The sequence below is a fragment of the Oreochromis niloticus genome, linkage group LG11 (genome assembly GCF_001858045.2).
Source record: "Oreochromis niloticus isolate F11D_XX linkage group LG11, O_niloticus_UMD_NMBU, whole genome shotgun sequence".
In the NCBI taxonomy this organism is placed as follows: domain Eukaryota; kingdom Metazoa; phylum Chordata; class Actinopteri; order Cichliformes; family Cichlidae; genus Oreochromis; species Oreochromis niloticus.
Genome location: NC_031976.2, coordinates 26,112,602 through 26,138,184, shown reverse-complemented (window position 1 = coordinate 26,138,184; position 25,583 = coordinate 26,112,602). Strand labels below are relative to the sequence as shown.

Here is a 25,583-nt window from a genome sequence, read left to right as displayed (position 1 = left end):
ACTGTTGAGTGGGACACATTGTCACTGCTGTTATTTGCCAGTCAAACTAGCTTGTATAATGGCTGATGGGTTTTCATAGACTTCCCAGTGGCTCAGTGGGTGAAGCCTTATTAAAAAAAAAAATAAAAACCCTAAAACCACATGGCAGAGAAAAGAACACGGTTTACAGTAAGCATGGCCTGACAATACTACAACACAGTACAACACAATACTTCAAATCTCACATCAGTTAGAATGTGAGATGTGAAGTATATATAATAAATAGCTATTGGAAAAGAAAACCAAACCAAAATATTTTAACTACTAACATTTTTTTTTTAAAGGAAAATAAAAATGCACAATCAGATTAAATTTTAATGAGATTTTAAATGATAGTGACTGGCAAAGATAAGCTGTAAAATCCAGTGGTCAGAGGAAAGCTAGGTTACATTATAATGCAATGAGAGTTTCCCTCTGGTAGAATTATTTGCCCCTGCCTTGTATAAAACAACACTGACCCCTAGTGATACTGGTGAGGATCATCCTGCAAGTGATTTGCATATTGCCTAAATCCAGACAACATGCGTGGACATGGAGAACAGCAGTCCAGTATTTCTTTCTGAGTGTGTTTCTGTCTCTGTGTGTGCAGATTGTGTGCATGTGTATTTATTCTTCTGCATCTGTACATTCATGTGAGTGAATAAGAGTGCAGAATTAAAGTACAGTCTGCGTACAGTGCATGTCCATGCGCCTGTACATGCATGTGTGCTTCTGCGTGTTCTAATAATGGTGCCTAGTAGACTGGGGCTGCCTTTGATGCGATGAAGGCTGACAAGCGTGAAACAGGTCCAATCAGGCACGTGGGCGCTGCCAATTAACCCTTTTCACCGTGTGAAACCAAACATAATTGCCTGGGGTGCAAGGGGCCACTGGGGCATGGCCTGCCCAGCGTAGGCTGAAATGGGCATTAGCAGTACTGCCAGGTGACCATTACACACAATTGAACTGCTGGGTGTTTCTCTAAATCACATGGTTACAGTTGCTACCCAGACCTAATTGGCATGGCATTACCAAATAGCTTCTATTTCTAATTTTGACACCTACACAATTTGTCTAGAATTTCTTTATACATATTGTGTTAGAATGTTTGGTACAGTACTGCACTTCTGTTATGTTTTGCTCTGATTTCACTGCGGAAGAATGTGGATTTTACTGTTTAGACAAAAAAAAAAAATCCTCTATTTAGTTTTATATGTTGCCACAGTTATCTTCATAGTGTCGTAATAATCTCAACTGGAACAAATAGTGGTTATTAAGCAAGCTTTGCGTGCTTTGATAATTGAATTTTATTCATTTTATGCTCAAGGCAAATACCCCACATCTTTAGTCAAACACCCAAAAGTAGATCATTTCTCTGTACTGAAGCAGAAAGATTTTCTAAAATTCTACTCTTATTTGTCTTCTTTTAATATTCTTGTGATCAATTAATTATCACAATAATTAACAAGAAGTACTTCAAGAGCGCAAACCTCCACCAAGGCAGCTCTCTCGCTCTAGGCACTGTTTACATTTAAGGGAATAGTATTGAATAGTATTATATTAGTATTGTATTTTGTTTTTTGTTTTTTTCAGAAGTCAAATGTGATATATGTTAAATCATTATATATAACTTTCTATATTTTGACAATGCATACCACACTTGTATTAATCATAGTTTCTAACTTTGTGCAAATTTTTGACCAATAAATCATTAAAAGTACAGACAGTATGAGTTTGAAGTTATTTAAAAGAACAACTGTACTTCTAAATATACACAGAATTATATGTAATTACATCTTCCAACAAACTGATGTATTCTCATAAATGTATAATTAATCCTGTTAAAAATGCACAGGAGCAGATTTGTAGTTTGTGGAAGCAGCCATGTTCCCCCACGATGTACTAATGGCCTTTGCCCCATAGTACATCAAAACAGAGAAGAGGAGCAGTCACAGGGACATTTAAATTTGTCCCTGCACCTTCAGACTCAAAATATGAAGGTTCATACCAATTTTTTATGTATTATGTATATAATGTATTATGGATGTATTAAGAATATTATGTATTATGTTCATACCCCTTCACCAACATACCTTCACCAAAGGAACAAAAATGTGAAGGAAAGAAACAACCACCAGCATCTTAATAAAATGTCTCTTCTATCTGAACTTATGCTTCCTCTAATGAATTTAATTCAGGGCTCTATGCAAATGTACATAAATATGCTTATTTATTCCAGATATTGTTGCAATTACTTATTGTCAGGTGATTAGACATGCAATCCTCCCATTTCCAGACAGCAGCAACAGCTACTTATAAGCTAACATTATGCTAGCTAATGTTAGGCTCGAGTGTCCTAAAAATAACACATTAATAATAAACAGTTTGATTACATTCTCACATTTCTCATCGATTTCAAATACAGTTTCACTAAAGCCAGTTAACAGCAGCTATCAGAGGCTAACGATACCTAACAGCGACAAAAACAACAGCTAACCAACAGTTTAGCATATCCTAGACAACTCACCTCAGTATAACCATACTGAAACTTTTACAGCTTCTTCCAGAGTAAATAAAGATGGTCCTTAGTTGACATTGACAGCTGAGGTAAACAGTGGACTGACAGCCTCCCACAGGTTGGGAAAAGCTTCTGGTTGCAACCGGATCCAGTCCAAACAGTAGCAGAAACACGCCAGCCAGTAGGAGTCATGGGCTACAATCTAAATTTAATGTTTTTGATCTCTCTTTGTTGACTAAAACATGTTTGTCCTACAGCAGCCATACTAGGTAGGACTATGCACATCCAAAACTATATTTTAGGAAGTTATGTTTGGCATTAACGTATTTCTAAAATTTGCACAATTAATTATATGTGAGATGTGAGTATTCCCAGGCGCCTATGGTTGATGAACATTTGTCATTTTGTATTTATTTAGTACTAAAATTCATCCACAAACAGGAAAACAGGAACATTCATACATTTTTTTAAATCAGCATGATAAGTGTCACTGTAGTGTAAACACTTACTGTATACAAATAGTGAATAAAATGCTTGAATAATTTTACCTGTATTAATATTGATTCCTACTACTAGCTTATTGAAAATATGCCGGTGTCATCCATGTCTGTGCCATGAGATATGAGACAAAAAATGCATATAAGACTTAGAGTCCTGTGCTGTGCTTTTTCCCCTTCATGATTTCTTCTCATAGGTTTAAGATATTCGAGATATTTAAAGCTAAATAACTGGTTGTGCCACCGTTAGCAATAAGGACTGTAACCAAGTGTTTGTGATAAGTGGCTATGAGTCTTTTACATCAGGAGGAATTTGGCCCTTTTTTGTAGAACTGCTTTAATTCAGCCACGCCTGAGCATGAACAGCCTGCTTAAGGTCATGCCAAAGCATCTCAGTCAGATTTAAATCTGGAATTTGATTTGGCTACTCCTTCATTTTCTTGTATAAGTGCGGTTGAGATTCAGGACACGAACTGTTGGCCAGACATTCTCCTTCAGGATTTTATGGTAGAGAGCAGAATTTATGGTTCCATCAATGATGGCAAGTTGTCCAAATCCAGAAGCAGCAAACCAGCCCTAGACCACTACCAAAACCATGTTTTACTGTTAGTATGATGTGGTTTTTTTGAAATTCTGTTGGTTTTATGCCAGATTTAACAGAACTCAAACCTTCCAGAAACATAAACTTTTGTCTCGTCAGTCCACAGAATATTTTCCCAAATGTCTTGAGGGTCATCGAGATGTTTTTTAGCAATTGTGAGATGAGACTTTGTGTTCTTTTTGGTCAGCAGTGGATTTTGCCTTTAAACTCTCATGGACTCAGTTTTGCCCAGTCTCTTTCTTATTGTTGAATCATGAACGCTGACCTAAACTGTCAAGTCATTGATCACTAATGCAAGTTCTTTAGAGGGTGGTCTGGGTTCTTTTGTGACCTCCTAGATGAGTCGTGGATACACTCTTGGAGTAATTTTGGCAGGCCTGCGAAATTGGCTCTAAACATGGTTTGCTGGAATCCCAAAGCCTTGGAAATAGATTTTAACGCTTTCCAGACTGACAGAAGAGCAGTGGCTTTGTTTCTCAGCTGTTTTTTTTTTTTAGATCGTGACATGATGTGTTACTTTGTGCAACCTTAAAGCCTAGTTCACTTTATGCGACAGGTTCTATTTGAGTGAAATCAGTTTGATGATCTGAAACATATAACTATGTAAAATAATAATAATAATTATTATTATTATTATAAAACCTTTTCACTGAATTTTTTAACAACTACTTAAAATACCAGCTTTTGCCACTAGGGGTCACTGTTGTGCCTTTCCCCATCATTAGCTCGACTTGCCCGTCTGCCTGGACTGTCTGCCAGACAAGAAATGTTGGCAAAACACCCCTCCTCGTCGTGTAGGGGGAAAAATGGCGGACTCACAAAAGCGCTAGAAACAAATACACACGTTACAAAGCAAGGTAAACATCCTCGGATACACCGAGCGGCATCTCCGTTAAGGCTCGACTTCAGCGCTGAGCCGAAATGACCGCTAACTAACCTCACAGTGCTGGTACGCTCCCGTTTTGCTAATGCTAATATTTAAAATCAGGTCGGCGAGCTAGCGTGCTACCTAGCATGCTAAGCTAGCACGCTAAATCCGTGGGCATGTCTGTGAAGCCGTGTGAAGCCGTGCGTAGCATAGCCTGCTGGATGAGATGTCTGCACTGGCTTCATGCATGTTTGACTTTCATTCAGTGGTGTTTGGGGAGGTTTGTGCCGCAGGGGTTGCTGTTAAACTCCTGATTAATACAGTTAACACTGCTGTCATGTAAATGAGTATTCGTGGAAATAAAGCGTAGGAGAGGGCGGGGAAGAGGGTCCCATGTGCTGGCTTTGTGTTTTGAATGAAGCTCAGTAAATTTCTCCAACGTAGCCGGTGATATTTTGCTTCTGAATATAAAGATAGGAGTTCCATTTATGTGTGAAACAACTGTTACTCCCTGGAGTTTGCAACAGGAGGAATGTGCTGCTGCCGAGCACTGATGCCAGTCGTCCTGTCACTTTTTTCAGCCTGATAAAACAGGGAGCCGGTCGCTTTAATTTGGGAGCCGTCCCCCCTTTGGCGGCGGAAAAAGGCGCACTTCTATTGAAAGGGGGCTCATCCGATAAGGAGAAACGCAGCAAAACGGTTATGGAGTTATAAGGTAGGCGCGTTTATAATATGAACAGCCCATATCTGGTTTAAGCGACGCTGTGGATGCTCTGCCTTTGCTCTTTTACATTTTCCACGCAAGCTCGGTTAATTTATAACAGCCCTCATCATAAAGCGGGAATGTTTTCCTCAGCAAATTCAAATGTTTGGCAGATGGTTAACATCTGCGTTGCGACTGTTACTAACGTCCTCATATTTCTGGCTAAAACTACTTAAATATCGGCCTTGTTTGATTACTTTGTGGTAATAAATTTCGCAGTGGGCTGTGGGGAAACTGGAGAAGCAGCCACTTGAAGCACTTGTTTATATCCGTTGACCTGCTGACCTGTGTGTTGTGTCTGGTTTGTAGTGTTTGTGAGCCGGGGTTAGGTAACAGGGGTCACTGGGCCTTAAAACATGTTGCTCTTGCCGTAACCTTGGCCTACTGACAGGCTGCGAGACATTGATGAACATTCAAGACAGTATGTATTATATTATGGGCAATAACCCAATTTTCTGTAATCAGTGGGTACTATTTTTTTTTTTTTTTTATTAAAATATTTGATCAAAGTTTAATGGAAAGTCATTCATAATATTTCCAGATGAGAACTGTGGGAGCTTTTTCAAGAGGAGAAGATTTAAGTATATAATGTGTTTGCTGGGTGCTATTTCTGCTGCTTTAACTGAGAGACAGGTGTCATTTTTTTGGATAAATCTCTTACATAAGCAGTCAATAGCTCAAGAAAGTTATTCATTATGATCTCACAATGTATGTGCAATGTGTGAAAAACTAAATTAAGTCCACATGCAGTGTACATTTGATCTTTGTGATGAACCCCTGAGAAGACAAGTAAGCTTTAGTAAAGTCTCCAGTTCTCTGTTGCCTTTGAAAAACAATAGTACATTTTATATGTAGTAGCTGAGCCTTTGGGCTCAAGAATATATTATAGAATATGTTAGTGTGATTGGTTCTTTGTTAATGATGTCAATTAAGAGTTATACATTTTGATGGCCTTAATTATCTATGATTTTAGAAATATTCCACCATCTGTTAGTATAATTTAGGGTTTTTTTGGGAATGTCTATGGTTAATAGAGTGGTGCACAGTAAAGGCTACAAGTCTGTTTTTCCTTATTGAAGAGAAATCCCTAAATTTCCTGTTTATTTCTGGTCATTTGATAAACAAAATGTTTGTTGCACTTGAGAAAATGAAACTCAATTTAACAGGTGCTATTACAGTGCTTGTAAACAAGTTCTGGCTAAAATCTCTTGTAGGGGGGTGTCAAGATTTTCTCCATGTAGGAAAAACTTTGAAATGTATATTGTCTTTGTTTTTTTTCCTCCAAGATCTCAAATCAATTCAGTTTTATTTATGCAGCACCAAATCACAACAACACTTGCCTCAAGGTGTTTTTTTTTTAAGGCCAATACCGTAGAATAACACAGCTCCATTTAAACTGGCTGAAAATTTCAAATCCAATGTGTGTAAATGGATTTGTTGAGGTTTGATGCTGCAGTGTCGTCTCAAAAGCATCATGTTAGCTGATTTGTGCCGAACTGTCTCCAGACTTCAAGGTGACATTTTGTGTGTGTGTGTGTGTTAATGTTTCGAATGTGACTCGATTTTTAAATAAAGAAAAAAATGCCACAAACATGCATGACTAAGTTTTAACTCAGCTTTATGTGTTTTATTACCTTTACAGTGGAGGCCACTTTTGTTTTGTTAGTTGGTCAGTATTGTTGGAGCATGAGGAAACCTGTACCACAGAAAGGTGAGTTTGTTTTATGATTAATATATTTTTAACATGTTGTATTATTTCTAGAGTGTAGGTGAAGCTAGAAATATGATGCATTTCATCTTTTATGCTCCGAAAACGAATGTTATGTTGTAGTAGTCCTCTAATTCCTGCCATTGCCTGGAGCAGTGATTTTTGCCAGGTATTGCAACATGTTGACTGATGAGAAGATTACCCATAGTTAAAGGATTTTCTTGCCTTTCTTGGCTCTTCTAGCGATAGAGTGGAAAGATGCCCGAAGGATTAAGCATGCTAGGAGTGGACGGCCTTCCCGTGTGCCCTCACAGTACCAAGGTATATAATGCAATGGTAGATGAAGTAATTGTTCACCAAATGTAAGCAAAAACAATGTGACACTGTTTTTGTTTCAGTATTTTTATTAACTATTAGGACAATTTGTTACAAAAAAAAGACATATATATATATATATATATATATATATATATTTTGTCAAGGTAAAAATTTAAATCTTGTACATACAATGTAACAACGGTGGCAGTGTGCGTGACTGGAAAAAGATGTATTAAAGTTTCCTGTTATTCTGCAGGGCACTTCAGTTGGGAGAAATACCTGAAAGAGACAGGCACTATTGCTGCCCCTGCCTCATGTTTCAGACAGGTATGTAGATTCATGGCTGATTGCAAAGTGTCATTTTTATGTATTCATTCCTTTTTCTTTTTTTTTCCATATTTTAACTACTTACCTGTCTGTCATCACTGTCCAGAGCCTAACACCTCCAGTAAACGAGTTCAAGGCAGGCATGAAACTGGAGGCTCAGGACCCGCGAAACACCACGTCTACCTGCATCGCCACAGTGGTGGGCTTGACGGGTTCACGGCTGCGGCTGCGCTTGGATGGGTCTGACAACAAAAACGACTTCTGGCGCCTGGTGGATTCCTCAGAGATCCAGCCTATCGGCAGCTGTGAAAAAAACGGAGGCATGCTGCAGCCACCACTTGGTGAGGACACAAGCACAACCACACATGAGCATCTTTGCATTTTCACACAGTCATGAATTAACTTCACAAACTCTACTGTTATCTCTGCTCTGAGAAAGTGACAGAGCAGAAATTGAGTCGAATTGAGTCATATTATGATGACTTAAAAAGAGCTTAGAGACAGTTTTCATCAATGACCGTTTTTTTTCCCCCTGACCAAAACAAGATAACTAAATAAAAACTAATGCATGAGGACAAAAACTATGAAGACATGTATTGACACTTTTGTCGACAAATAAAAACAAGATGAGTGTGTGTGTGTGCGTCTCTCTCTCTTTCTTAATCATGAACTCTAACCCACACACATTCAATAACTCCAAAAGCACGACGACACTCTTTGCCAATTTAATAAAGAGAGACTTTGTCATGCGTATCTCCGCCAACAGTGTGCGTCAGTGGAAAAATAGGAAGAGGACAGGCGGACTATAGGCAGTGTTAGTGGATAGGTCTGGTGTACGGGTTCTTACTATCTTGGTGGGGACCAAAATCTGAAATTTACTATACTGGTGGGGACCAACAGCCCTAATGGGGACCAAAATCCAAGTCCCCACGGGATTGAAGGCATTTTTCACACTCAAAATGTGGTTTTAGTGTCAGGGTTACAATTGGGTTATGGGTAGGGTTAGGGATTCATTTTTGTTGGTTAGGGTTAGGGTAAGCAGCTAGGGAAAGCATTGTGTCAATGGGATGTCCCGAGGATAGCAAACCCAGACGTGTGGGTGGGTGTGTGGGTGGGTGTGTGGGTGGGGAGATTCCCGTGCTCCATGAAACTCATGAAAGAAACAAAATGTCAAAGTGAGGAAGGAAGAGAGGAGTAAAACAGTTTACCTTTTTAATTTTCCTTAAAAAATCAGTGTGGAGCAACTTTGACCAGTTAAGAACATGGCAAACTTTACACTTTATATTTTAGTCGACTGAACCAACTTCAGATTTAGTCTGTGGTACTCTTTTGATACGTGGTTGACTAAGACTAAATGAATTTATATGCATAAATCTGACTAACACTAAATGACATTTTAGTTAAAAGACCATGACTAAAACTGAATCTGAAAACTGAATGTCAAAATTAACACTGCCTACTACTTTCGTAGTGATTATCCTTGATCATAATGAATGATTCTTTTCACTTTTGCTTAATTTACAGAATAATTTCATGATTCATTGTTTGATTCATGGTGAGTCAACCTTTTCATTTTGAAGCTGGTGTCGTAATGAGAATATTTGTGTCCGTATTCAGGTTTTCGTCTCAATGCGTCCTCCTGGCCCATGTTCCTTCTGAAAACACTAAATGGAGCAGAGATGGCTCCCTCTCGCATCTTTCACAAGGTACCTGTACAAGGCTCACAAGCTCAAAAAGCTCAGCATTCACAAAGATGGCCAAGTCTTCTGATGTATGGCGCAATAAGAACATCTTTCAGATAGCAAAAATGTACTGGTTTTCGGTTTGACTGTTTGATAACTACCATATCTGACCCTTTTCTTTCTCTCCATATTCCCCAGCAGGAGCCTCCCGCCCCAGAGCAGAACTCCTTCCAGGTGGGCATGAAGCTGGAGGCTGTAGACCGGAAAAATCCCCACTTTATCTGCCCAGCGACAGTAGGTGCATTGCGTGGAGTTGAGGTGCTGGTCACCTTTGATGGCTGGCGAGGAGCCTTTGATTACTACTGCCGCTATGACTCAAGGGACATCTTCCCTGTTGGCTGGTGTGCCCTCACTGGAGACAATCTTCAGCCACCTGGCACGAAAGGTATGAACCTCATAAATACGGTGATAGCTAAGAGTGTATATAACTTTAGTTTGACTTTCTCTGTATTTTGTGTCTAAGTCTTCTTTCTATTTCTGCTGCAGTACAGTGGATTTAAAGTTTGGCTTGTACTATAATATTGGTGATCTTCTAAAACAGTGATCAGAGCTTGAGTTATCTCTATACTGAGCAAGTGTTCCATCATTGAAAATAACTGATGGTATCTATTAGGGATGGACCGATCCGATATTACGTACTGGTATCGGTCCGATACTGACCTAAATTACTGGATCGGATATCGGAGAGAAATAAAAAATGTAATCCGATCCATTAAATATCACAAAAGCGCCTCAGAAAACCCAGCTCGTGACCTTAGCACGTCGGAGCAGTATGTGTCACGTGATAGAGCGGCTGTGGCGTGCGAGACCTGTCAGCAGTCTGGTTGCGCATTTGGAGCCTCGCTACCAAACCGGAATTTCATATCTGAGAAAGCTATCCCAGAGAAGTAAAGCAAGCGTGTAAGTTCATCTCTGAATGTTTGTAAAGCATTCAAACGTTCAGCTTAACAACCGACATATGGAGCGACTGTCTCGTCTTCTCTCCTCCTCCCTCTCCTGTTGCTACTTCAATCATGAAACTGATCAATGATCAGCTGATCAGCTTTTCTGTCGCGAGTCCTGTCTCTCTTGTTTGTTTATTGCCTAAAGAGGAAACCAGGGAATAAACAACAGCAGCAGGTTTAAGCTTGATAACCTGTTGTTAGAATTTATTTAATATTACTTTCTACACCAGGATAATTTCTACACCAGCTGACAGTTGGTAACTGTGCAGGGGCGGATCTAGCAAAGTTTAGCCAGGGGGGCAGGTAGGGCATTAACAGGGAAAAGGGGGCACAAAGAAATACTTTTCTTTCTTATTCTCATTTAAAATGTCTAGCTTTTAATAAATAATTATCTGAATCTTACAACAAAAGTTTTCATCTGTTGTAAAATGTATAGAAGTCCATTATTGTATATAGTAATTATTAAGTCTAATAAATACCCTAGTAAGCTATAGCACTGTTTCTTTTGAGAAGGTACCATCTGTGCAGTCGGCAATTCTGTTGAAGAAAGATGTTGAATCTATTTAATTATTGTAGAAAAATAATTGTTTTCTGTGCATTTGTTTTACACATGCATTAAATTAAAGTCGATTACGTCAATTAAGCATCATGAGGCAGAGGGTGGGGGGTGGTTCCCTATTTTTTTGCTGGGAGTTGGCAACCCTATTAGTTTGGTTGTTTAATATTTCCTCTAAGTACTCTTTAAAATACCAGAATAGGGAGGATGGAGTAGGTTTAAGTTTATTAGATTGATCAGTATTGCTGAACTATGAAATATTTTGGGTGCAGTGTATTTTTTGCATACAGGTATAACAGAATAGCTTTAGTGTTTTGTTTTTTAAAACTTAAGTATGAACTTATACAAAATGCAGCAAGATATTAAAAAAAACAGTGTTATTGATTATAAAATACACTATATCGGATTCATGGATAGAACTGTGCAATTATGACCAAAACGGCAATCCCTGTGATATTGATTGATATTAAAATTACAGTGACAGAAATGTTTTATAGCACTTTCATGCAAATATAACACTGCCTTCACATTCATGCTGTCATGCATTGCTGCTAATGTAAACTTTGTTGCATGAATTAAAAAAAATTGGTCCTGCTCATTCATATAAATAAGTGCAGCTATTAGAAGAAATAAAAAAAAAAAAAAGCAAGCAACACTTTGAGAGTGCAATCCTCCGCCTAGGCAGCTCACTCTCTGGGTAGTAATTAGTTATTATTTAGGAAATAATACTGTATTTTGTATATATTCATTTTGTTTTCTTTGTTGTTTTTAAGCATACCTTAAGTTTGTGGCACGGTGAAAATAGTCCATTTTGGGGTTTAACCTGAAAGAAAGGTAGATGTGAAATATAAAAGTGAGATCAGCACTCAAATGGGACATGAAATTTGGATGCAAGCTGTAATGTGATATTTAAAATCCCGATTTTTCTAGTATCATTTCCTATAGAGTTGCAGATTAAATCATTTAATTTTAATTAAATGAGGTTTTGAAATAGGGTCTGGGTTTTTTTTTTTTTCACCTGATCAAAGTGCACTTCCTAGAAACTAAATATAAAGTCAATCACTCCTTTCATTGTATCTGCATAATGGATGTGAATAAAACTCATAGCACTCAGTAGCCTTGTGTTCCTCTAAATTTCCCCTGTGATGTTTTGCACATAATGCAGGTATTTTCACTTTGATAATATATCTTTTGTCCAGTAAGTTGACTATTTTCCGGAAACCTTTCTCTACTTGCCACATATTTTGGACACATATCTTTGGAGATTGTGTCGGTGATTCAAGCGCATCTTAGTGACACATAGTACGCGTGTGCTGTCTGAGTTGATGTTGGATGATTGATTTTAGTAATCATTGCATTGTTTCTCTTGTGCTTCATGCATTAATTATACTGCAGTTTATCGTGTTTTCAGGTGGTTGAATAAGATAGTTGTGTTGTACAGCACTTGCTGCTTTCTTTCTTGATAATGTGATGTCCATTTACACTTTGGAAGCTAATGTCACAATCAAGATTAAAATTAGTTATCAAATGGGCAGCCGTAGTCCTGGACTAAAGGGTGTTTCTGACTGCAAAGCTTGTCATGCAAGAGCAACTGCTAGTCCCTACCTGGTGCATGTGAGGTTGACAGGTACAGATGGGGCCTCTAGGGATTGCACAGAAGCTTTGGAGAATGACGGCGGACAAAGCTTTTGCCGGCTCTACTCCAAAAACGGCTTTTACTTAGAGGTTCTTTCTCTGTCATCCTGATTATCTTAACATTGTAACACCGAAATTGTAATAATAAAATGAAAATAATCGGGGCTGGGTGCTCAAATTGCATTATTTTACTTTAAAAGGTTTATTTATGTGCAGAAATTGTATGGATATAAACATAGTTCATCAACACATCTGTGACTAAGTCTGGAAAAAAAATTATAACTCCTGATAAAGGTATTATTCCTGACTCATGGATTAGATTTCACTACTCTATGAGAATTTTGCTTTTATTTTATCCATCTGCTGTATGTCCACATTTACTTACACTGCATATGGTTAAAGTGTTGTTAAAAATCTCCTTCCTATTTGCATGGGGTTTTTTAAGTGCAGAGTTGGCTCTTAGTGTCCATTTGTATTCAGTTTGGTATGTAAAATGTTAAAGTAGGCATGCCTGCGGTTTTTACTTCTCTTTTAGAAGACTGTTTACAGTGCAGCAATTCTTTGTGATATATTGTTTCCTTTGTGACTTGTGGTAAAAAATCAGTCACTGTTCTTGTAAAGCAGTTACATTTCAGACATTGTAGCTGTCTTAACTTGTTTAACATCAGGAATAAAAGCCAGACTCAAAGCTGGAAATGTGTTACAGAAGAACCACAGAAGGTAGAAGTGGCTTACAAGGGTTATCAGCCACAGGGTCAGCTGTCCTCGTGTGTAGAATCCACAATATGTGAAGGAGCTGATTGAGGGAGGGAAATGGAGGATATGTCTTTGTAGCCTGCTAGTGTTTTATGTAGGCCTGGCACTTGCCCAGTTAGCAGAATGAGGCCATGACGTGAGTGAAATGAGTCTGTGTGCCCCTCCACAGGCCTCTCATTGGCACACTGGCTGTCGAAGTCTGATTAGACACCTTGGAAAGAATAAAGAGGCAGAAATCAAGAGAAAAGACAGACATATGCTGTGAAAGGTGGATTGTTTACATTGTCAGTAGATGTGGGAGGAGAGAAGAAGAGAAGGGAGGAAAAAGGGAGAAAAGGAGGAGTCAGAGGAAGAGTGGGAGAGGAGGACAGGGCAGGAGGAGAGGGTGAATTTGAGGACAGCTGTGCTGACAATCAGACACTTTTGACTTTCGTTTGAGACAGACGGTGAGTAAAATGAATGAAATTACTGAAATGCAGTCATAGAGCGTTAGATCAAAAGCGCTGTAGAAGTTATGTTGCTGTAATATGAAGCTGGTAGTGGTGGCTTTGTGAACTCGGTGAACTCGGTGCACTCATGGGATAAAGAAAAAAAACAAGGGTTTGCTTGTTAAGCGCTTGCTTGGCTGTATTTACAAGCAGTGCAATTGATTGTAACCTCAAGCTCTTTACACCGTTAAACATATTATCTAGGATTTGTTCAATCTGTTTAGGATCAATCAGCTGTCTTCTTTTTTTGTTTTTTTCCTTCCCTCTTTTTTTTCTCCTTAGCTTCTCTGTGACTTCTCTATGAAAAGTAGCAGTAGCCTGCAGACTGTGTGTTGCATTGATTGGTCTGTTTGTGTGAACGTGTGTTTAATAAATACAGCCCCACGGGCCAAGACCTGTGTTAATGAATGTGGCCGCTCCTCTCGTAAATCTGTCCCCAGCTGATCCAGGATGAATACCAGCGCACTTTAGGTTGTGCAGTGTGTGAAAGCGTGTTTTAAATTGCAGGTGCATATGAAGCCAGATATTCCGACTATACTGTGGCTCTGTTTTTCTGTGCGGTTGTTTTTGCATGCACACATTCTTGAAGTTTTGCCAGCTGTAATGGCTTATGTAAAGTACACGGATTGCTTGGTTGTTTTCTTGTATTTAGTAGAGGCCCTCTGTTAATGTTTTTAACATGCGCCTGTTCTCTGGGGATTACGTGATTTCACAAGTGCTTCACATTCAGGAGTGAAGGGCTGTGTGTTCATATTCTGGAGATAAATTTTTGCAGAAGCTTGCTTTTTCATTTGCGTTTTAATTCTTGTGCTTTTTCTATGTTGCTTCTTTTTTTTTCTGGCCAGCAGAGTCTTAAAGGTAGAAGAAGAGGTAACCATCTTTCATAACCTCTGTCTTTAACAACTGCTTATTTTTCTTCTTTCAGTTGCTACCTGATATCTTTTAGTCCTTCTTTTGCTTTTTCTTGATCTTCATTTTGCGGGGTACAGTGGATAACAGTTTACAAAGATAACGCCTGATTGTGTGATTTCACTATGTTATATATGATGTAACACCAAATTGATACATATACTTTATTTGCCTGTACTTTTAGTGGGATCTGCCTAAAGAGATCATTTGTATCTGATCAGATTTTGAGGCATATCAAATACTACTCCACTGCCACCAATGAAATGAAAATTAATTTTGTTTAATAAAACAGAAGTAGCACTTCTATTAAACATATCCACAGACTTGGTTATTTTCCCAGGAAATAGTTTATATCAAATAAATGTAAATTTAAAAATAAGTCTCTGTTTGACTTTCAACACAATTATGCAATCTACCACACTGAATTTTATTGAACTTGGTTTAGAGTTATGGCATGATCAAAGAATGAGCCAGATCTTTGGTAGATTGTTTATTAGTCAGTTCAAAAATAATTTCTCAGCCCTTGAGCACCAAACAAAAAAAGGGTGTATTCTTTCTTCTGTGGCTTAATGTTATTAAAGGCTTGGTTACCACTCAGTGGTGATGCCGTACTGGAAAAGAGTGCAAAGTCAAATTGCTGTCAATTTCTCAGCAGTCTTGAGTTTTCTGATTTTGTTTGTGCGCAGAAAAAAAATGACTGAAAGTTTAAATTCAGTGAGTGAGCAGTCTTAAAAAGGGAACTTTCTGATGTGACCACTCTCTTCTTTTTCTTTTTCTTTTTTTTGCTCGCTACCTGTTCCCTAAGACTGTAAAAAGTGCTTGAGTGTGAGAATTGCACTGTGGTGTCCTTGGGCTTATAACTGAAGGAGGTAGTTTGAGAAAGAACTATTTTGTTGCTAAGAAAGTTTGACCTTCTTGGCTTTAGTGCCACTGAAAGAAGTTCAGATGTTGTAAACAATCTGGATTTTGTCATCCATTGAAGATAACATGTTTTACCTTTAGCTTTTCAGAAAGTCTTAGAGTAGAGATCAGAAAACCAAGTACCTTCCACATGCACAGAGAGTACTTAATGTCTGTGCGTGACTCAGCCAGCTTCTTATTTGGCTTCAATTTGAAGCATGTGAGGACATTGCAGCCAACAGCACAAAGGCTACTTGAATGTATCAAGCACATGACTCATTCTGCTATGTGGCAATGTTGTGTGCATATTGCACAGCAGGTGTGTGGTGAAGTTGATTTAGGATTGTGACTGAACACGTTGCCCTTGTTGTTCACATAACATAACCACAAAAGGCGTTCTAGATTTAGACTTCTAAATTGTAGGCTGAATATGGAAGATGTGAATACCTAACTGAGAGGCACGGAGCAGTAACTCTATATTCATTTTTTTGCTGATACCAAGCAGCTTTTCACCTTCTCCCATTTTCTTTTCTCTCTTTACGCTTACAGTGGTGCTGCCTAAAAGCCTTGGGGCATTGACAGACGGAAGTGTGGAGAGCCCAGTCATGCATCCCAGCCCCACGGTGGGCAGGCCTCCAGGCCAGAGAGGACGCAAGCCAGGCCGCAGGAAAACCAAAGTGACAGGGCACTGGAATCAGAAGGGCTCTACACTGGGACCACAGATCATCCAGCCAGAAAAAGTCCAGGAACCCGTCAAAATTCCCAAGAAGAGAGGACCAAAACCAGGCAGTAAGGTGGGCATGAAAAAACAGATTTTTACTTTTGTGTGATAGTGAAGCAGTTATGACGCTTACATATAGTATACAAATAGTTTCTGTCCAGTGTAGCAGGGACAGTGTTCCTGAGACAACATGTTGCTGTTGAATTTTTCAATTCAATTCCAAGTGGTAGAAATAATTTCTATAGCCTGTTAATAAAAGAAGTAACGGGTAAGTTAATTTTTAACCAACCTTTACATTAAACTATGAGACTGGTCACAAGGGCAGCCTTGATTATTTGTTTTGTGTTTGAGGGGCATTATTAAAAAAAAGAGGCATCCCTATTTGACTGTGTGTCCTTTGCTCTTTGTTTGCAGCTGGGGTGGGCAAAGAGAGCTAGCTGGCTAGAGGATTCCATGGCTGGGCCAGGACGGCCTGTGACAGGCCCAGGGCGAACCAGGGGCAGACTGCCTGCCAACTGGGCGCAGAGGATAACTTTGCAGCAGGGTCAGACTCAGGCAGAACCTATCAAGATCCCAAAGAAAAGAGGGCCAAAACCTGGCAGCAAGGTAGCCGTCCAGTACGAAAAAACCCCCACAGCTGTCATTAGACAACTTCTTGTCACATAAACAGCTGCCTGCTTGAGAAATGCTGATGAAAATGTGAAAAGGGTAACTTCTGCAGTATAATTCTTGGAGCGCAATTCATTGGAGGCTTGTCCAGTGTTTTCTGACTATATTTGGATTAAGTTATTTAGCCAGAAACTAACCTGTTAGTTAACCCTCTGATCAGACAAAGCCCGTTCCTGTTTCTGTTATCATAAATTTCCTAGCTATTTAAACATACCTGCTCATTTGTAAGTAAGGTAACATACATACTAAAAAAAATTTAAAAGCTTTGGTTTCATCATATTTATGTCTTTATAAACGATATATTTGTTTATGGGTAAGATAGACTGAGCTGGTATCCATTTATTAGGCGCATACAGTTGCAAAACCACAGTGCTCAGCCATTGGTAGTGTTGGCAGCATCCCGTTTGTATGTTTGTTTAGTTTTCCATTATCATTTACAGGAATGTACTTAGCTCAGTTCTTTTATTTGCTTTTCTAAATATATTTGCTGATGGCTCTAAATTTGTGTATTTGCATACAGAGAAAACCACGAGTGGTACCTAATCCAGTCCCCACGTCTCCCACCAGCAGTACCCCAGAGCCTGACACCAGCACTGTGCCCCTGGACAATGCTACCATCCCCAATTCTGCACTACAGGCTCCCACAGGTACACAGCGTCCACAGGCCTACACATAATGCACATTGCTTTTTGGGGTTTTTTGCATCAACTTTTTCATTCAGTGTCATTTAAGGTCATATACCTTTCGCCTTTTAGTTTGTGTGTACCTAAACAAGTACGGCAAGATGGGACCCCATTTAGACCAGCGGCGTATCCAACAGCTGCCAGACCACTTTGGGCCAGGCCGAGCCTCGTCGGTGCTTCAGCAGTGTGTCCAAGCTTGTGTGGACTCTGCTCACAACCAGGGCACAGTCTTCTCCTGCCTGAAATCTGGACAAGGAGGAGAAGTCATTTCAGGTGTGCACTGGTCTAATTTGAAAGCAAATTCACTTTCTTCACCCTTTCTTCTTTTTGATTTAGTGCTTATGAATTTATTGTGGCAATGCTGACTTATCCACGAGAACATCAAGAACCAACAAAGTACGAAAAAATAAAACAAACCACTTGGCTGATTCTATTGTTGTTGTTTGAGTTATGTTACACAGATTGTGTGGGTCGGATTTTGTTTATTCATGAAAGCTCACTCACATCTGTAACACAGCCTGTTTATTAAATTACACTTGAATGAAGCAGTTGAATTAATATCCATCCTGTCTTTTCCAGCCTTTTTTGACCAGCAGCAGCACACCTTGACCCTGCCAACTGTCAGCAGTGTCACCTATGTCCTCCGCTTCCTGGAAAAACTTTGCCACAACCTGCACTGTGATCCTTTGTTTGGCAGCCAGCCTGTAGCCAGAGGCGGTCTTCACTACGACAGTCACACGTACACTACAGGTCAGGGTCGCTGTTTTCCCACTGTGTGTTCACGTGTGCAGTGTTAATTTATTTTAACATAGCTGTTAGAACAAACCTCTTACATTAGTAAGAGTACCAGTGTCAAAGACTCTGCTCACCTTTATTAAATTTAATGAAAAGGCAGTTAAAGTTTTATAATAGTCATTGTGTCAGGTGGAAAAACATGTTAAGCTTAGTAGGAAAAGACTGGTTTAGGCCTTTTTCTAAGTGGTTTAGGTCAGCGGAAACAGCAAACTATTATGTGTCTGCCTTATTTATGCAGAGATGTTGGCAATATGCTTCTAGAAAATGCATCCTGATTTGCTCTTGAAATTGCATAGACAGGGGTAGTGAAGAGAACTAGGGTTGGGCAATGTGGCCTAAAATATGCTCTCTTTTTTTCTCAAAACGAAGGATAATTATGTAACACGCATTCAGCATAATTGTTAGAGATCTAAAATATCACTGCTCTGGTACACTGACTTGCATCTTTGTCACATCCAGCTTCTTGATTTTTAGTTAACATGGCACAATAGCCTCCAGCTGTTCTTCAACCCATGTGTGCTTGTTTTAGAGAGGAGAAGTTTTGGAGACAGTCTGACAGCGGGCCCAGTACGAAGCACAAAGCGGTTCCTTCAGGACTTCAGCAATCCTCTGTCTCCTAAACTGCCAAAAATCCCACGGCACTCCACTGATGGTAAGCTGTTTCATTCATTCATAATCTGTTCTTATTACTCATACTACCATTCATATAGATTTTTTTTTTTTTTGCTTTTATTTAGAGCTAGGGAAAATATATATTAGTCTATCCATGGAAGTCTGTAATATTAGTAGTCAGGTGACATATGTATTGGTAGATCATTAAATGGCATTTTAAAATAACTGATCAGCTGAATATTGGGCTGGCATTGGCTGATCACCAGATCATGAGGCTGGTTAAAAAAAAAAAAATCTCTTTTCTGTGGGGCTGCTGTAAAGTAATATTGGTGCTCCCCCTTGTGTCAGTTTTTCTTCCCATTATAACTCAATGCTTAAACGGTGAAATGTGCCGGTGTTGAATGTAATGCTACCTGAAATGAACAATGTGACATAAATTCCTAGTTTACAAAGCTGTATATATTATATATCTCTTGAAAAGATAGGTAGGTAGGGTAGGTAGATGGATCTTTATAAGACATACAGGTGTTTGCAGTGTGTACTGCGTTTTAACTGACATAAAATTGAGCATTAAATAATGACCACCACATTGCATGGGTACCAAGTGTGCATGCTTCCTCACAGCAGAGTAGAAAGTTAAAATAGTTAAAATAACAATAACCACACACTACTGGTGGGAGTATAACCCTGTCCGACCCTAGACTATGCTGGGTCAGTCTTTGGTGCTGAGCTGTACTTCCAAATCAAAGGCCTGCCTTCAGTACTACAAATAGACTACAAATCTAATTCAAATTATATTGATTATATATATAATTTATCATTATGATTTTAGATTAAATTATTATGTTTTTATCACTTCTCAAAAATGTGACTTTTTGGTCACATTTAATGTTAGCGTTCATCATGGTGACGAACAGAAAATAAGGAAAGGTTTAATAGATACACAAGTAGAATCAACAATTCAGAAAAAAATTTTTTTAAAAGGATATTAGGCAACACTATCCATCCATCCATCCATTCGCTTCCGCTTATCCTTTTCAGGGTCGCGGGGGGCGCTGGAGCCTATCCCAGCTGTCATAGGGCGAGAGGCGGGGTACACCCTGGACAGGTCGCCAGTCTGTCGCAGGGCTAACACACGGGGACAGACAACCATTCGCACTCAAATTCACTCGCACATTTACACCTAGTGGCAATTTGGATTATCCAATTAACCTATCCCCACAAGCTGCATGTCTTTGGACGGTGGGAGGAAGCCGGAGTACCCGGAGAGAACCCACGCAAACACGGGGAGAACATGCAAACAGACAACACTAGTTGTGCTTTAAAATGTTAGCAACACATTTTTTTGAGTTGTTTGCACTCCTCTAATAAAGAATTAGGCTGTTTCTTTGGAGGATTGATCAGTAAAAAATTCTTTGTGAACCTATTTGTTTTTATTGTGGGCACACACGGTGGTACCAAATACAGTTGTGTATTAAAAGAGGGAGCTTTTTCAGAGGAGAGCCTAACTGCATCCATAGGAATTAAGAGGCTAAGTAGCAGCCAAGTGTTGCTAATTAAATGCATTTGATTTATTGATCATCAGCAAGAAGGCAGAAGTTTTAGCAGTTTGCTTGTCTGGAGCATTCAGGTGTGTGTTAACAAAAACTGTCTTTCTCGCATCACTGCGTGTATGTTGTGCCTCTGGTAAATTTCTCTTTTGTGAAACGCCTTTAATCATATTTTTCTTTGTTCTTTATTTGTGTGCAAAAATAACTGGAAATATGCTGACATCAAAGGATTCCATTCATTTAGTATCAGAGGCTATTCAAAGTGGAATCCGGCATCATATTTCTGTCAAACATTTTAATTGTAATAACTGGGTGCTCTGACTTGTCTTGTAAAGCTTTCTGTAATCATTTAAAGGAGGTAGTTAAACAGAGCTCAAGAGCGAATGCTATTAAATTCTGGGGCAGGAGGTTAATCATTTAATCATCTTTCCATTTCCTTAAATTTTAATTAAGTTAATGTAATATTGGAAGATATATGTGTAAAAGGGGTAATATCCCCTTCAAAGTGCCCTTATACTTTTACAGAATGCTATAACCCTGTTAAATCACCGTGATATTCTCTGAGGGGTACAGCAAAATCGCTGCGAAGTACAGCGTGCCTGACGAATACGCTGTCAGTTGGGCCTCTTTTTTGTTACTTGTTATCTTTTTTTTACTACATTGGATGTTTAGCTGTGGGGCCTCTTTGTGTTTTTTTAAGGTACTAGTATAATTGTGTTCTTTGTTCCCAGGTGAGTCCTTCATGGAGAACAGTGTTGCCACATCAGAGCACTTAAAGAAGAGCCCCCTTTCCCAAAACTCTACAGGACTGACTTCTGGCCCGAGGTCCTCCTCCAAACTGCTGCATCATAACAACTCTACAGGTAGGAAGAGAAACAACATTGAATCTATAAAAAGCTTCCTTCATTTAAAACTCCACAAATCTGTAAGTGTGAATGTATTACATCTGCAAATGCTAATGTAGTGACATGTAATCCAGTAAGTTTGGTTTTAACTAAGGTTATTTACGAACTTCAAGCATGGTGGTGTCAGAGGATGCCTCCCTGCTAGAAATGCCCCTGTCAGGTGTGGTGGTTATTGCAAAAAATTGCAAAATGTTTAAGAACAGCCTCGGAGTGGCAGGACAAGTAAAGCTATCAAGCGGGACCACTGGGGACCTAGGAGCAATGTATGTAATAGTCGTTCTGCTGTGTCAATTATATGCAGTTCCAAACCTCCTCTGTCATTAATGTCAGCACAAAAAGTGCACCGGGAGCTTCATTGCATGGGTTCTCAAGGTTAAATTTTTCCATATTGTGCATATGTAAATTGTTCTCTGCTTTATGTTTACTTACACATACATAAATGTCTTCAGCGCAGTAGAAATGTGCCACAGATCTTGTAAAACTTGTTTAGAACTACCCCCTTTTTGTGTCTGCATTACAGGAAGTGAAGTCAATTGTAGTTCTTTGACCTCTGATGTTGTAGTTTGTTGTTTGTTTGTTTTTTGATTTGTTTTTTAAAGCATATATTACCAAATGACAGATGAGCTCATGTTATGCCGAGGCGTTCATTGTCTGTCTGTCAGTTCACAGTTCAAAAGAATCAGTATTCGTCCTGAAGCATCAGTCAAACTTGCACACAATGATCGCCAATAGTCTTCATCAACACTGTGCTCAAGTCGAGGTCGTCTTTGTAATTTTCACTAGTTTGTACAATACAGCCAAACAGTGACAAGAAAACTTAACACTTCACTTGCTACATTAACCTGAGAGTTATGATGGACTCTGAGCTGGATGAGCGAGTATATCATTGATGGAGGATCGGGTGCAATTACATCACTGCCATGTAATTAGCTCTTAACATTTGCCTTAAAATGACAATCAGTGAAACCAAACACACCAGTGAATGCAGTGGTATTTATATAGCAGCTTTTTGCCCTTAATAAGCACTTAAGCTGCTCTTACACTACAAGCTGCACTATGGTATAGGTCCATTCAAGAGGTCATGTGAAGAGTTTGGTCAGAAACGGCCTCTTCAGTGGCTAAATTGCTACTTACCAGATATCAGTAGTGCATTTTCTTACCCTCTGTGCCACTCATGCCACTTTTATTTCACTGGAAAGACCCAATTCAAATGTTAATAGCAGTTTGAAGTCTCTGACACTAACACAAAGAGAGGACACAGAGCTGGAGGTGGCAGAATTGAAGATGCGAAGGTTTTTCATTGGGAGTTAGAATGGAGTACATCAGAGGGGAAGCTCAGGTTGAGCAGTAAGGAGATAAGAGACTCAAGGCTGAGATATTTTGGAGATGAGCAGAGGAGGGATAGTTGATATAAAGGAGAAAGGATGCTGAATATGAAGCTGTCATGCAGGAGGAAAACAGGAAGACCACAGAGAAGATTCATGGATATAGTGAAGGAGGACATGCAGAGGGTTGGTGTGACAGAGGAGGATAATAAGGATAAGGTGGTACAGATGATCCGCTGTGGCGATCTCTAAAGGGAGCAGTTGAAAGAAGAAATGGTGGCATTTGAGTGTTATCTTATAGTATGTGAAAAATGTGTTGTAGACAGTGACACTCCGTTCACTGCTGTTTGCCTGTGCAGCCTGTGTGTTTGAGTTAAAATAATACCCTTGTAGTGGTAGCCCAAAAACCCACTGAAATTTATAATCACACGACTGCAAAAAGTTTAATAGAGTTTTGTCAAAAAAGAGTACACTACATTTTCGGGGTCCATCATTTCAGCTCAATTGTCAAAAAAGATGTTGAGCCTGTGCAAAAGCCCACTGCACTGGGACAGTGATAAACATGTTTTTTTTTTATTGCAGACTAATACGTGTGGATGAACCACTCAATGAATAACTCTCTTATAAATCTGTATTTGCACATTTGCTCCCAGGTTCAGGTAGTTTCCGTGAGAGCCCCAGGCCCAGCGGTCAGGATCCCAACCTGTGGACAGTAGATGAAGTCATGCAGTATATCAGGGATATCGACCCAGTTCTGGCCCCACATGCTGACCTTTTTAGAAAACATGTACGTATCCATTCATTCATTCATATGAATAAATGTATAGTGAATGTTTCAAACGTGTAGATATCAGTTTTATTCATCACTTTTGAGCAGCTCTGTTTAAAAGAAGAAAAAACAAAAAGGTTTATTTTTCCTCGCATTCCTCTGTTACAGGAAATTGATGGGAAAGCCCTTCTGTTGCTGCGTAGCGACATGATGATGAAATACATGGGTTTGAAGCTTGGCCCTGCCCTCAAACTCACCTTCCACATTGACAAGCTTAAACGGGCTTGACGACATCAGTCAACCAGACGCAGCCTTCTGAAGGACTTAACTGTATCGCCACCTCCATGTTCTAGGTTCAGTATATCATGCACTTCATAATGGACATATGCTGACAATTTACATGTAGCAACTTCCACCATACTCCATCCAGTATACACGCCCTTGTTCTGACCTCATTCAGTCAGGGATGTTTATTTTGTGTAGCACAATCCAGCCCTAAGGCAGCATGGGATATGTAGGATCAGCCACTCGTCTGTCATCAGTTTTGCATTTCAGTCTAACTTGAAGAATCATACGTGGCCATTTTAACTGTAAAAGGCCTTTTGGCCTGCTTTTATTATGTTACATTTATCTGTACATTTCATATTTTGTACTTCATGAATACAGTATATGGACTTTTTCAGTGTTTTGTGTTGGAATATGCTAAAAAAAGAAAACCCTAAAGGAAGAAAAGAAATGCTACATCCCAATAGTTGGGATTTCTTCCGATCAGTCTCTGTTTGAGGCATAATTTTGCAACTACAACAGTAATAATTATGATTAGAAAAACGTGTTTTATAAAACTTTATTCTGAGAAAAACTGCCATCAAGATGGGTTTTTTCTCTTATTCTGGATGTTGTTTACAATGCCTTGTCTTGTCTTTGTTATTTGTACTTTTTTAATTTTTTATACTATATTATTAGAGTTCCTACATGGAGAGCCCTATCATGCTTAACATTGTTCAATAAATATATAATACTTCAAGTCTCCTTTTTCTTGTTTTTTTTTTTTTGTTTTGTTTTTTTTTTGGTCACAATTTCCAATGTATATCCTGCATTAACAGTCTGCTGTTACACACACACAACGTGCAACAATGAAAAAGCTGAAATTTGAAAATCGTTCACAAGAATAGATAAACTGTATTTTGATGATCACATTTAGTTTGTTGAGAGTTCTTCTCACCAGCAGAGGGCAGCATATAGCTGTCAACCTTTTTTCAGTCATGTCCTTACGTCTCTCCTAGGGACACTGCCATGCACTACCATGGGTGGGCATATCTCCATCTGTTAGACAGCATGATAATATCAGTGATATTTTTATACCATGTAAGGCCTATTTCACATGGCTGCCTCTATTATATGTTTCTTCTTTGTTAGTACCATATCCTTTTGTACATGTTATTTCATTAATCCTCCAATATTTAAAAATGTCTTATGGGTATTTAAAGACATAGACTCATATTATTTGCTTTCGAATAAAACTATGCACAAATATAGTCGTGTCTGCAGGAAAAAAGGTGATCAAAAGAAGATTAGAAACCATAAGTTTTAACTCCTGGGATAAATGATAAAAATCCTTAATACAGTGCAACTTCAGAAATAACACAGAAACTCAACAGTTTTAAATAAAAATATTAAAATTTAAAGGAAAACTAATTATTGTTTAAAAGAGATTAAAAGATACTTGGCAAATCGAGTTCCTCAGGCAGGTTGTTCCCAAAACTAAGGAGCTCTAACTGCAGTTGCTTTGTTGCCTTTATGGTGAAGTGGGAACTGTTTCCTGCCTGAGGATGTCAGGCTGCTCACTAGCAGTAAAGAGACAGTAATTCTAAAACAAATTGGCAGTCAGTCCAGGCTTCAACGAACAGAGTTATCACTTGCTGCTGCATTTTGAGCAATTTAAAGTCGACGCTGTGGGTTTTTTTGGGTGTTTTTCTGATTGATTATCTGATAAAGGAACATTGCAG

General features: G+C 39.0%; 1 protein-coding gene across 6 annotated transcripts; it reads left to right on the top strand.

Moving 5' to 3' along the window:
• The first annotated feature begins 4,349 nt into the window (after positions 1–4,349).
• On the top strand, positions 4,350–24,601 carry LOC100701024 (Scm polycomb group protein homolog 1). Of its 6 annotated transcripts, none has more exons than XM_019365011.2 (17): positions 4,405–4,491; positions 5,084–5,217; positions 6,908–6,976; positions 7,217–7,294; positions 7,548–7,618; positions 7,725–7,959; positions 9,236–9,324; positions 9,499–9,745; positions 16,098–16,342; positions 16,684–16,875; positions 17,459–17,585; positions 17,694–17,894; positions 18,201–18,371; positions 18,946–19,068; positions 21,310–21,441; positions 23,462–23,595; positions 23,746–24,601. In XM_019365011.2, the coding sequence occupies exons 3-17, from the start codon at positions 6,952–6,954 to the stop codon at positions 23,863–23,865; spliced, it is 2,190 nt and encodes a 729-aa protein (XP_019220556.1). In that variant the 5' UTR covers positions 4,405–4,491; positions 5,084–5,217; positions 6,908–6,951; the 3' UTR covers positions 23,866–24,601. The 6 variants fall into 6 exon arrangements, with proteins under 6 accessions (XP_003450586.2, XP_005455327.1, XP_019220556.1 ...); XM_013274584.3 differs by having other exon boundaries at positions 4,414–4,583; XM_003450538.5 differs by lacking the exon at positions 5,084–5,217 and having other exon boundaries at positions 4,350–4,491; positions 9,502–9,745.
• The last annotated feature ends 982 nt before the right edge of the window (positions 24,602–25,583 follow it).